Source organism: Hemitrygon akajei, chromosome 12, assembly GCF_048418815.1.
Source record: "Hemitrygon akajei chromosome 12, sHemAka1.3, whole genome shotgun sequence".
Lineage (NCBI taxonomy): Eukaryota > Metazoa > Chordata > Chondrichthyes > Myliobatiformes > Dasyatidae > Hemitrygon > Hemitrygon akajei.
The window spans coordinates 90,777,082-90,791,374 of NC_133135.1; the positions used below are offsets into that span (position 1 = coordinate 90,777,082).

At 43.2% G+C, this 14,293-nt stretch overlaps 1 protein-coding gene across 3 annotated transcripts in view; it reads right to left on the reverse strand.

Moving 5' to 3' along the window:
* Positions 1-3,698: 3,698 nt before the first annotated feature.
* Positions 3,699-14,293, reverse strand: part of dars2 (aspartyl-tRNA synthetase 2, mitochondrial) — an 80,655-nt gene continuing 70,060 nt past the window's right edge. For all 3 annotated transcript variants that reach the window (XM_073063665.1, XM_073063664.1, XM_073063666.1), the window contains exons 16-17: positions 6,027-6,102; positions 3,699-4,810 (exon numbers count right to left, since the gene is read on the reverse strand). In XM_073063665.1, the coding sequence (XP_072919766.1) occupies positions 4,620-4,810; positions 6,027-6,102 (267 nt within the window). In that variant the 3' untranslated portion in view covers positions 3,699-4,619. The remainder of the gene's footprint in view (positions 4,811-6,026; positions 6,103-14,293) is intronic.

Below are 14,293 nucleotides of genomic sequence, written 5' to 3' on the forward strand. Positions count from 1 at the left end.
TTCCAGTGAGACAGAGAAGTTATGGGAACCGTGGTGTACAAAGGCTGTAGTAAATCTAGTCACGAATAAAAGCTTACAAAATGTTCAGAGAACTAGGTAATGTTAGCTATCTATAAGATTATAAGGCTAACAGGAAGGAGCTTAAGTAGGAAATTAGGAGAACCAGACGGGGCCGTGAGAAGGCTTTGGCGGGCAAGATTAAGGAAAACCCCAAGGCATTCTACAAGTATGTGAAGAGCAAGAGGATAAGATGTGAAAGAATAGGACCTATCAAGTGTGACAGTGGAAAAGTGTGTATGGAACCAGAGGAAATAGCAGAAGTACTTAATGAATTCTTTACTTCAGTATTCACTATGAAAAAGGATCTTGGTGATTGTATTGATGACTTGCAGTGCACTGAAACGCTTAAGCATGTAGATATTAAGAGGATTTGATGGAGCTTTTGGAAAGCATCAAGTTGGGTAAGTCATCGGGACCGGATGAGATGTACCCCAGACTACTGTGGGAGGCGAGGGAGGAGATTGAGGAGCCTCTGGCTCATCTTTGCATCATCAATGGGGACGGGAGAGGTTCCAAAGGATTGAAGGGGCTGCGGATGTTATTCTCTTATTCAAGAAGGGGAATAGAGATAGCCCAGGAAATTACAGAAGTGAGGCTTACTTCAGTGGCTGTTAAGTTGATAGAGAAGATCCTGAGAGGCAGGATTTATGAACATTTGGAGAGGTATAATATGATTAAGAACAGTCAGCACAGCTTTGTGAAGGGCAGGTTGTCCCTTACAAGCCCAATTGAATTTTTTGAGGATGTGACTAAACACATTGATGAAGGAAGAACAGTAGATGTAGTGTATATGGATTTCAGCAAGGCATTTGATAAGATACCCCATGCAAGGATTATTGAGAAAGTAAGGAGGCATGGGATCCAAAGGGACATTGCTTTATGGATCTAGAACTGGCTTGCCCACAGAAAGCAAAGAGTGGTTGTAGATGGGTCATATTCTGCATAGAGGTCAGTGACCAGTGGTGTGCCTCAGGGATCTGTTCTGGGACCCTTACTCTTCATTTTTATAAATGACCTGGATGAGGAAGTGGAAGGATGGATTAGTAAGTTTGCTGATGACACAAAGGTTGGGGGTGTGGAGGGCTGTCAGAGGTTACAGTGGGACATTGATAGGATGCAAAACTGGGCTGAGAAGTGGCAGATGGAGTTCAACCCAGATAAGTGAGAGTAAGTGTTCGGCACAGACTAGAAGGGCCGAGATGGCCTGTTTCCGTGCTATAATTGTTATATGGTTATGGTTATAAGTGTGAAGTGGTTCATTTTGGTAGGTCAAATATGATGGCAGAATATAGTATTAATGGTAAGACTCCTGGCAGTGTAGAAGATCAGAGGGATCTTGGAGTCTGAATCCATAGGACTCTCAAAGCAGCTGCGCAGGTTGACTCTGTGGTTAAGAAGGCATACAATGTATTGGCCTTCACCAATTGGGGAATTGAATTTAGGAGCCGAGAGGTAATGTTGCAGCTATATAGAACCCTGGTCAGACCCTACTTGGAGAACTGTGCTCAGTTCTGGTCGCCTCACTATAGGAAAAGTTGTGGAAACCATAGAAAGGGTGCAGAGGAGATTTACAAAAATGGGAGCATGCCTTATGAAGACAGGTTGAGTGAACTCGGCCTTTTCTTCTTGGAGCGACGAAGGATGAGAGGTGTATAAGATTATGAGAGGCATTGATCGTGTGGATAGTCAAAGGCTATTTCCCAGGGCTGAAATGGCTGCCACAAAAGGGCACAGGTTTAAGGTGCTGGGAAGTACGTTGAGAGGAGATGTCAGGCTAAGTTTTTTTATGCAGAGTGGGGAGTGCATGGAATGGCAACAGTGGTGGAGGTGGATACAATAGGGTCTTTTAAGAGACTTTTAGATAGGTACATGAAGCTTAGAAAAATAGTGGGCTGTGGGTAACCCTAATAATTTCTAAGGTAGGGACATGTTCGGCACAACTTTGTGGGCTAAAGGGCCTGTATTGTGCTGTAGGTTTTCTATGCTTCTATCATATATTGCATTGTACTGCTGCAGCTAAGTTAACAAATTTCATGACATACGGTGCTGATATTAAACCTGATTATGAGATGGCAGAGATGATAACTAAACAGCTGGACACACAACTAGATGGCATCAAGTTCTTTACTGATGGCAATGTTGTGCTCTGTTTTAAATATGATGAAACAAAGAGACAATCTGTTGGTCTCCCCTCTTGCTGTGAAAAGAGCAATACCTGTCTCTTCCTTGTTACGGAGAGAACCTGAGGAATGTTGAAATGTTGGAATGGACAGTTAATTTTGATGTACTGTAGACCATGATCTCTCTTTAGGGGCTTTGCTGATGCTGGCATGGTGGGCGGTAGGAATGCTGATACTTTATGCTAGAATAAGTGGGGGGAGGGCTGATGTGTTTGTGCGTGGAAGGGGGCAGGGGATTCTAACATTTTTTTCTGTCATTCATTCTTTGAAGCTTTTTTCTTCTGTTTTGAGGATGAGAATTTCAGGTTGTATATTGCATACATTCTCTGATATTAAATGAAGCCATTGATTCTATGCTTATGTACATAATAGGACCCAACATATCAGGCAAGCAACTCAGAGGAGCCAATGAAACTGTGTTCCTACTGATCTCAACCTGGCTGATCATGCCACAAAGCGGCTCAAAACTTATCAGCTCACCCTCTCCTCATAGTTAACTGGCCCAACATTTTTAGCTGATCTCCATCACGAACATAGACAATGGAAAACTTTTGACTTAGCTGACCCTTGAGGCAGATGTAGAAAAACGTCCTCAAGTGTAGAACAACTTAACCCATTTATCACTTTTCCAAATTGGCAGAACACACTTTGAGTGTTTTTTAAGCTGGAAGTTACTTACCAGAGCAAATGCCCAGCTCTCGCATATTACTCGTTCTATTAGAGGAGTAGCCAAAGACAGCCTTTGTAATGGTTGGCACCTTTGTAAACAACCTCTCAGTGCTCAGCAACTGAATTGGAAAAGGTTAGATTCTATCTAGTTCTAAGACAGGTTTATCACAATCAGGAACCTCTCCCAAAACCAAGTCCCCTTAGTAACTCTGTCCCTTTCCTGACTGAGGGGCTACTGCGAGTTGGAGGACATATAAAGAAGGCACAACTCACTTCAGAGGTAATGCACTCAATCGTCATTTTTTCTTGTCAAGACCTATGCATTAACCATCTCACTTTAAGAATAATTCACACAAAAGCATCTGTGAAATGGACTGAAAACTGAACCCAATCCACAGTAACAGCCTAAGGCCACATTGCCTTGGAGACAGTGTAGTTGTGGCAGCTTGTTTAACCTCTTGTGCAGTAACAGATTGAATGTTTTCATGGGTACATCCTCAGAAAATCCCAAAACCAATGGATTTGTGTGTAATCACAAACAAGAGAAAATCTGGCAATCCAAGGAATACAAACAAAATGCTGGAGGAATTCAGCAGGCCAGTCAGCATCTATGTGAAAGAGTTAAACTGTCGATTTTTCAGGCCGAGGCTGCCTGGCCTGCTGAGTTCAACATTTCGTGTGGATTTTTATGTATCTATTGTTACTGCTTAGGGCAATGTGGCATTAATTATTTTACTTTCACCACTACCCTTTGAAAGTGTTTCAATTAACATTCTGTGTGTTGCAGTATTTTATAGTCAACTGATCATTTCTGTTTTATGGTATTATTTGCAAAACATTACAGATCACAAAATATCAATGTAGCACAAGTACAGAATTGAAAGCAGAGTAGAACTTCTTGGACCATTAAATATACGACTGTATTTTCCAATGCCATTAAGTGAATGGGCCCCTGCCTCTATTTTAGTGATTTCTTTCAGTATGGTCCCAGGTTCAGCGAGGTTTGAGATTTGACGAGACTTGTACTTCGGACTTAGATTCCTTGTTCCATTCCCAAATGGCATTGACAATTTAGCAGTCAACTGTCAATATTACAAAATAAACGCCCCGAATTCTGCAAAAGCTCAACTGCTTTTCTACCACCTATTTGTGCACCAGAACAATTCACAGAAATCAGGGCTGAGGAAGAACTCTGGGAGTGATGGAGTTGAGGCTCTTTCACTAACCTCACATTTGGGTGATCTGGTGATCCCACAGCTTTTGGATTGATATACTTAGCAAAATCATGGGCCAACCTTGATCTATGCTTGAACCTAAACCACAGGGAGTGTGATTTCTGCCGTTTCACTATGGTATCTACAATGTTACTTGTACTGCTGCCCTGGCACAAGAGATTCTATAGGGAGCTCAGCATGGCATAGAAGTTGCTTCTTCTTCTCTTCCCCTACTCCAATTTGGATGAACCCAATAAATTATAGGACAACCTTGTTTTATCCTGAATGTAATTTACCTTATTACTTGAAGAAAGAGAGGTTTTAGTGAGTAAGTTGCCATGATTTGATAGAAGTGAGCATGAAATATTGGAAAATATGTTCAATGCCACAGCAGAGAAGTTCAGACCTCAATGCTTCTGGTAATGATACAAACTTATATAGTCCAAATCCTTTGGCTGCTGTTGCTTTTGTCTCAGGAAATAATCCGTGCAGTAATTCATGAGTTGGTTTTGTCCTTGTGGATTTCTGCTGGCCAATTGACCTGAATATGATATGGGCTTAGTTCTTCAGGATTCACAGAGTCTGGGGCATTGCTCATTAGATCATGTCCTCTGAAAGATTTAGGAAAGGCAATCACATCCCTGATAGTTGAAGCTCCAACTGTAAGAGCTATCAGTCTGTCCAAGCCTGGAATGAAACAGATTAGACAATGAATCAAACATCCTAAATAGTCATAAGTCATGGCTACTTAATATTTAAAAAATGTTAAAAAAAAACAGGATTTTGTTGCCTTTAGCTTTAATAAATAAAGCCTGCCCGGACCAGAATTCCCTCAGGATTGAAAGTAAGTGTAGCTAGTGGAGTGATTGTATTGCTGAATTAAATTTAAGAAGAGTCATATCCAACAAGCCAGAATTTGAATTCCACTTCTTAAAAATCAAAAATCAAAAGCTAGCCCCAGTAAAAGTGATAACAATTTTTGATAAGTGGAAAATGACACCTGTGGCAAAATTCCTTAGACCAGTTGTAACCCAGATCTTTGACAAAGAGGTGCCCATGCTTTTCCTTTAATTTTTAACAAATTTGCTCAGGATAAAAGTGCTTTCCATCAATTTTCTATTCGATGTTAAAAAGATCCCAGAAACTCTACACCCTCAGCTGTGATTGTGAGCTGCATGATAGGCTATCAATAAAAAACCTGTGTAATGATCTGGTTCATATTTTTACTGTTATGTTGTATGTATTTCATTTTGGCAGTTCTGTGAGAGCTGCTGGTTTTCAGCGGCTCCCTTTCAGCTTGTATGGGTTACTGTTAAAGAGAAGGGATGATGTGGAATGTGTGCCATTCAATTAGCAGGAGGTTTTCTTGGTGAGTGGCAATGAGGTTGGTCTTGGGCTTTTGTTCTGGGGGCAGTTGAAGACAGAAGACACTGGGGAGAACCAGTCCTAGCATACGATCTGGTGGGAGACCTGTTTGTTCAAGGTGGATTGCGAGCAACATTCAGAAAGTGGAGTGGGCATTCACGCTGATGAGTGCCCAGCACATGAGTGACAGAGAAGTTCAAAATGAGCTCCAACTTGTACACATTTGACTGTTTAATTAGAATGGGCCCTTTTCTTTTTGTTATTCTTTACTAACCCTTCAGTTAAGATTCATAAATATAATTCCTTTAATTGTATGCAGTGTACTGTCTGTTATTTCATTGCACCAATTTGTAACATGGCAGCAACTTACACAGCATCCACACAAATTAGAGTTTGGGTGGGGGAGAGTGCCTCAATCTCACGAGTTTTTGGTGGGGCCAGAGGTTGTCTTCCCTAGACTTACGCAGCCAAGGAAACCAGGAGGTTTCATTTATTCTAATTTAATCATAGACTGACAAACATTTATTCCGGAACTCACCCAATGCAATTCCCCCATGGGGCGGTGCACCAGAATCTAATGCCTTCAGTAGATGTTGTAATAATCCACTGTCTTCCTATGATAAACACAAACAAAGATCTATTCAACTGAAACAATTCTATGTGATTACAGGTAGTCCCTGAGTTACGAACGTCCGACTTACGAACAACTCCTACTTATGAACTGAGTTGAAGGAGAATGCTGCCTGCCATTTTAAGTCGTTGCCGTTGACACTGTGTTGAGTGTGTAACTTTGTATTTGGCTTAAATTTTTCTTAGCAAGATTCACCCTGACCCCGCCCCCACCTTTTCCAGTTGGCTGGTGGCGCAGTGAGATCAGCACCGGGCTCGAGAACAGTTCAATCCAGTGACAGACCGCTTCCGAGCTCGCAACTCAACCTCATAAAAAGAACACTGCCACCTCCAGTTTATTTTCCCATTGTGGAGAATCAAATACCCAAACCAAACACAGCCCCCACTTGTCCAATTTAACCCGTCTCATTGCGGTGGACTTTAGGAACCGGGGAATTCAGTGCGGTGGTCCTTAGGACCCAGCAGAGCTCAGGACCCACTGCCCGCAGTGTTTCTGTTCCGTTGATGGGAAGTGATCACGATTGAAAATAAAGTGGAAATAATAAAGCGTTTGGAAAGAGATGAAATGTCATCAGTCATTGGAAAAGCATTAAGCTATAGTCGGTCAACGATCGGAACAATTTTAAAGGATAAAGGATAAAGTGAGAATAATGGAACATGTGAAAGGCCCTGCCCTGATGAAAGCTACAATTATTACTAAGCAATGCAGTGGTTTAGTTATTGGAATACATACGTTTCTTAATGCATAGAAAGGTAAAATATATACTATATACTAAGACAAACGTTTGACTAACTGATGCTAATAATACCGGATGTACTTGTTCCGATTTACGTACAAATCGGACTTAAAGACGGACTCAGGAACGGAACTCATTCGTAACCTGGGGTCTGCTTGTATGTTCCACTTGCCCCACCATTGTTGCATTTACTCAAAATACTGATTTCTAAAACATTTTTCATTCATTTGTGCACCAGTAAATGAATGTCAATGCAGATATAAGACAAATGATGAAGATACTGCAAACTGGAACAAACAGTGGAAGAATTCAGTCGAGCAACATCTGTGAACGCAAAAGGCAATGGGTCAACATTTTGCATTTTGAACCAATGCATCAACTTGTACCTTTTGCAGCCACAGGTATTCTTTTTGTCATGTTGAGTTCATGATGGATTAACTTAATTTAAAAAATTATTTAATAGGTGTACTAAGGTTGAAGTCCTGCCTCTCATATTTTCAAGGATGTTTGACATAATAACTTAATGCATTAACTAAATTCAAAGGGATATGGACAACAAATTGGTTAAATTATTGAAGCAGAACAGGTATTACTTTTAAGAAAGCAAGAACTGTATACAGAGCAGATTTGAATAGATTCTTGGATGATTCTGTACCTCCAGCAGTTTTTTGTCTGATTTCTATAGTCCTTCATTTCATATCTAAAAGCCTATCAGTATATCAAATAAAACCAATAACTGAGTCTCTACACTCGTCAGAAAAGTTCAAATGTTTACAAGCTTCTTGTACAGAAATATCTTTGTCCTAAATGATTGACCACAATCTGAAACCTAGCTTCCTATTCTTAACTCTCTAAACCAGCTTTTGGCATCTACCCGTTATTTTTGTCTAAAAATCTTAATGAGATCTCCCTTCATTCTCCTAAATTCCAGTAATATACACTAATCTTAATTTCTCAATCCTGAATCAATCTACTTTGACAATGTTCTACTGGTCCCATAACAATATCCATCTTCTGATGTAAAACTTCACACACTCCCACTTGAAATCAAAGCAAAACTCAGTATCATCTCACAGCAAGACTTCCTTATCTTATGTTCTCAGAACCCTTCAAAATAAACACCAGCATACCATTTGCCTTCCTAGTTGCCTGTTGAACTTAAACGATTGTTTCTCTACATTTCATTAGTAGAACACCAAAATCTTTTTCTGCACCATTTTTAGTTGTCTCACTGCTTTACTATTTTTAATCCCTCTTATTTACTCTTTCCAACAAACTTGGATGAAAGTCAATAATAGAAATTCTGAGTTGTTGAAAGTCCACTACTGATCTTTGTAGCACTCTGCTCATGACAACACAAACCCAAACTACAAATATCAATTTGATTGCCAAGTCAATTTGATTATTAAAATCACGCATGATAACTATCTAATCTTCACTGCAAAATATAACTCGGAAATTGAGCCCGGGGCTCGGCTGGAGCAGAGGCCTCCGCAACCGTGACTCAGTTCATGGACTTGTTTCAGCCGGCAGCCTAGCCCTCCGGGATTAAGTGTCGGCTTCAGGGCCCGACCCAATCGACAGCCCGGGCCCCTGGCAGTTGGAAGTGGCAGCGGAGCCTCCCCATCACTCGGCCCGACCTGGAGCACCCGACGACGCGACCCGCCGATTGATCCCTGCGGGACGTATCCACCAACCTCAAAGAGCTGACAACAACACACTACATCGAGGGAAACCTGGAAAGAAGATTTACCAAGGAAGCGTGGGAAAAGAGCTGGGCTGCTGGTCAGATTGAAGCGGAGGGGCTTTAGGGTCCCTCTGCCCACCATCTTACTAGCTAATGTGCAAGCCATAGAGAACAAGGTGGATTATCTTAAAGGGAGACTCACCTACTGCAGGGAGATGCAGAACTGCTGTGTATTCTGTTTCACAGAGACCTGGCTCTCCCCTGCCACCCCCGACTGTGCCATCCGAACAGACGGATTTTTGATCCATCGGATGGACCGCAAGGTGTCTTCGGGCAAGACGAAGGGAGGTGGTGTCTGCCTAATGATCAACACTGCATGATGCTCGGACACAGTGGCACTGACAAGCTCCTTAAATCCAGACCTGGAACATCTGTCGGTGAAGTATCGTCCCTATTATCTGCCACAGGAATTCACCTCGGTCATACATTTCCCCCCCAGGCGGATGTGGAGTGTGCTGTGAATACACTGTATGCCAACATCAGTGAACTTGAGACCAGGTATCCGGAGGCTTTGCTCTTTACAGCCGGAGACTTCAACCAGGCCAACCTCAGAAAAGTGCTGCCAAAGTTATACCAACATGTCTCATGCTCCACTAGAGGCCCGAATATACTTGACCATTGCTACACAGCAGTCAAGGATGCCTACCGTTCCGTCCAATGATCTCACTTCGGAAAATCGGACCATCAGGCCGTACACCTCCTCCCGGCTTACAAACAGAAACTGAAGCGGGAGGTCACGGTGTCAAAAGAGGTGTTGCATTGGACAGAGGAAACGGATGAGATCCTGCGTGACTGCTTTGAATCAGTGGACTGGTTAGTATTCAAGGACCCGGCAGCTAACCTCAATGAGCATGCCTCAGCTGTCACGGACTTTATCTGGAAATGCACAGAGGACTGTGTGTCTCGCAAGATGATCTGGGTATTCCCTAACCGGAAACCTTGGATGAATTATGAGGTCCAGTCCCTTTTGAAGGCTAGAGCTGCGGCTTTTAGGTCCAGGGATACCAGTCGCTACACAGAATCCAGGTGTGAACTACGGAAAGCCATTAAGGGTGCCAAGAGGCAATATCGAGCCAAGTTGGAAGCCCAGGCTAACCAGAGGGATGCCAGTAGACTATGGCAGGGTCTTAATGAGATCACTGGGCGCAAAGAAAAGGCTGGGAATATCAGTAACTGTAGCACTTCTCTTCCTGACGAACTTAATGTATTCTACGCAAGATTCGAACAGGAGCGTCCTGCCCCCTCCGGATGAACCGGACCTGGTGGCATCGAGATTCATCGTCACCGAGGAAGGCGTTAGAAGAGCCTTCCTGAAGATAAATCCAAGGAAGGCGACGGGCCCAGATGGTGCCCCAGGACGGGTTCTCCGGGCCTATGCAAGCAAGCTAGCTGGAGTGTTTGCTGACATCTTCAACTGCTCCCTGCTTCAGCCTAAGATCCCCTCGTGTTTTAAGAAGGCAACGATAATCTCGGTGCCAAAGAAAAGCAAGGTGGCATGCCTGAATGACTATCGACCTGTGGCTCTGACATCCATTGCTATGAAGTGCTTCGAGCGATTGGTTATGGCACACATCAACCATAACCTTGACGCTTTGCAATTCGTCTACCGGAGCAACGGGTCAACGGCAGATGCCATCTCTTTGGCACTACATTCCTCCTTAGAACACCTGGAGAATAAAGACGCATATGTAAGGCTCCTTTTCATTGACTACAGCTCTGCCTTTATTCCATTCCAAATAAACTGATTCCTAAGCTCCGGAACCTGGGTCTTAACACTCAGATCTGCAGCTGGATCTTCAACTTCCTCACAGACAGGACCCAGGCTGTAAAGATAGGGGACAAGCTCTCCTCTACAATCACTCTGAGCACCGGTGCCCCACAACGCCGTGTACTCAGCCCCTTGCTGTACTCACTGTACACCCATGATTGTGTAGCCAAATTTCAATCGAACTCAATATATAAGTTTGCTGATGACACCACAATTGTAGGCTGTATCTTAGGTAATGATGAGTCTGAGTACAGAGAGGAAATTAAAAACCTAGTGGCATGGTGCAAAGGCAATAGCCTATCCCTCAATGTCAGCAAGACGAAGGTATTGGTTGTTGACTTAAGGAGTAGCGGACTGCACAACCCCATCTACATTGGTGGTGCGCAGGTGGAACAGGTCAAAAGCTTTAAGTTCCTCGGGGTGAATATCACAAATGACCTGACTTGGTCTAACCAAGCAGAGTCCACTGCCAATAAGGCCCACCAGCGCCTTTACTTCCTGAGAAAGCTGAAGAAATTTGGCCTGTCCCCTAAAACCCTCACTAATTTTTATAGGTGCACTGTAGAAAGCATTCTTCTAGGGTGCATCAGAACCTGGTATGGAAGTTGTCCTGTCCAAGACTGGAAGAAGCTGCAGAAGATAGTGAACATGGCCCAGAATATCACACAAACCAATCTGCCATCCTTGGACTCACTTTACACCGCAGGCTGTCGGAGCAATGCTGCCAGGATAATCAAGGTCGCGACCCACCCAGCCAACACACTTTTTGTCCCTCTTCCCTCTGGGAGAAGGTTCAGAAGCTTGAAGATTCATACGGCCAGATTTGGGAACAGCTTCTTTCCAACTGTGATAAGACTGCTGAATGGATCCTGACCCGGATCTGGGCCGTACCTTCCAAATATCTGGACCTGACTTGCACTACCTTACTTTCCCTTTTCTATTTTCTAATTATGATTTATAATTTAAAATTTTATTATATTTACTTTGAACTTCAGGAATCGCGAAGCACAGAATCAAATATCGCTGTGATGATTGTATGCTCTAGTATCAATTGTTTGGTGACAATAAAGTAAACTGTTTTCATTCTTTCCAATTGTGCTACTGGTAGCATCAAGGTTTGTTTTCTCTTATGATTGTATACCTATTTTCCAGGGCCGCACTTATGTTTCACTCTATGCCATCATTTATTATCAGGGTTACACAGTCATTTTTTTAAAACAACTTTGTCAAATTTAGCATAATATTTAATTCCAAAATTTTAATCACTTGGCAACCAGGTCATAGAAAGATACAGAAACATCGAAAACCTACAGCACAATACAGGGCTCCCGGCCCACAAAGCCATGCCGAACATGTACCTACCCTAGAAATTACCTAGGGTTACCCATAGCCCGCTATTTTCCCAAGCCCCATGTACCCATCCATGAGTCTCCCAGAAGACCCCACTGCATCTGCCTCCTCCACTACTGCTGGCAGCCCACCTCACACACCCACCAATCTCCGCGCAAAAAACCTACCCCGACATCCCCCCTGCATCCACCCCCAAGCACTCTAAAACCATGCCCCCTCGTGTCAGCCACCCCAGCCCCGGGAAAATAACTCCTGACCATCCACACGATCAATGCCTCTCATCATCTTATACACCTCTATCAGGTCACCTCTCATCCTCTGTCGCTCCAAGGAGAAAAGGCCAGGTTCACTCACCCTATTCTTATAAGTCACGCTCCCCAATCCAGGCAACATCCTTGTAAATAACATCAAGATACAACATCAAGATGGCGGCGCGACGACGCAGGGCGCAGCGGCCACTCCAGTAAGGAATATCCGTTATCTGTAAGTAGGGGCCGTGCACAATCCTGATTTGATTGAGACGGATGTGTGAAGCACGGAGGAACATCTGGCGAAACTTCTGACATGCCTGTGCTGCTGACGCTGCTACTGAGCGATCGGAGAGATCTCCAGAGAGGAAGGCCCCGAATCCTCGGCTTTGCCTGTTGCTTGGTGGCCGGAGCCGGGGTTGAAGCACTCGGCAGAGATGGTGCTCGGTGCTCGGTGTCGGAGGGCGGGTCGGAGGCACGAAGTTGTCGGAAGTTTTCGGACGGACTCACAGTTGGCTGTGCTCGGGTGCTTCCAGAGGCTGCATCGGGAAGTTTTGCCACGTTGGAGGTTTCTTCCTTCTGCCATCTGCGTGAGATGACGGGCTATCTGGGACTTTGAGACTTTTTTTTTACCGTGCCCATGGTCTGCTCTTATCAAATTATGGTATTGCTTTGCACTGTTGTAACTGTATGTTATAATTATGTGATTTTTTTTGGTCAGTTAGTCTTGGTTTATGTGATATCATACTGGAGGAACATTGAATTTCCCCTTGGGGATGAATAAAGTATCTATCTATCTATCTATCTATCTATCTAAATTTCCTCTACATCCTTTCTATAGTTTCGACATCCTTCCTGTAGTGAGGTGACCAGAACTGAGCAGAGTACTCCAAGTGGGGTCTGACCAGGGTCCTATAAAGCTGTAACATTACCTCTCAGCTCTTGAACTTAATCCCACGGTTGATGAAGGCCAATACACCATATGCCTTCTTGACCACAGAGTCAACCTGCGTAGAGCGTCCTATGGACTCGGACCCCAAGGTCCCTCTGAACCACGTTGCCAAGAGACTTACCATTAATACTATATTCTGCCATCATATTTGACCTACCAAAATGAACCACCTCACACTTACCTGTGTTGATCTCCATCTGCCACTTTGCAACCCAGTTTTGCCATTTATCAATGTCGCACTGTAACCTCTGACAGCCCTCAACACTCCCAGCCTTTGTGTCATCAGCAAATTTACTAACCCTTCCCTCCACTTCCTCATCCAGATCATTTATAAAAATCACAAAGAGTAGGGGTCCCAGAACAAATCCCCGAGGCACACCACTGGTCACCAACCTCCATGCAGAATATGACCCATCTACAACCACTCTTTACCTTCTGTGTGCAAGCCAGTTCTGGATCCACAAAGCAAAGTCCCCTTGGATCCCATGCCTCCTTATGTTTTCAATAAGCCTTGCATGGGGTACCATATCAAATACCTTGCTAACATCCATATACACTAGCACCTACTGCTCTACCTTCATCAATGTTTTTAGTCACATCCTCAAAAAATTCAAGCACGCTCGTAAGGCACGACCTGCCCTTGACAACGCCATGCTGACTATTCCTAATCATATTATGCTTCTCCAAATGTTCATATAACCTGCATCTCAGGATCTTTTCCATCAACTTAACAAGCACTGAAGTAAGACTCACTGGTCTATAATTTCCTAGGCTATCTCTACTCCCTTTCTTGAATAAGAGAACAACATCTGCAATGCTCCAATCCTCCTGAACCTCTCCCGTCCCCATTGATGATACAAAGATCATTGCCAGAGGCTCAGCAATCTCCTGCCTTGCTTCCCACATTAGCCTGAGGTATATGTTCGAATCTGTTTTGTTATTTTGTCATTCATTCATGAATGCTTTATGATTTTTACCTTTACCCTGTTTTCAATGATTTGATTTTGTTTAGTTGTGCATTATTAGTATTCAAATGTTACTTCTTGCACTGCTTATACTTAAAGTATTATTTTGCTGAGTTAATCTTTTAATTATATAACTTTTCCCTCCCTCATACACCACTTTTGGCTAAGTTTCAAAACCACATCAACAATCTGACAAGATGAATTCATAAATTGTGTCCACTTTCATGCCCAACTTTCTCCACCTTCTGTGATTATTATTAGTGTCCAAACTCAAATCAATAGTTACCTTGAATATATTTGATGACTGAACAAGTTCATTCTGAAAATTTCAAAGATTCACAACTGTACAAGAAATTTTCTTATTATTCTTAGTCCTAAGTGGTTGACCCCAATCATGACATTGTACCC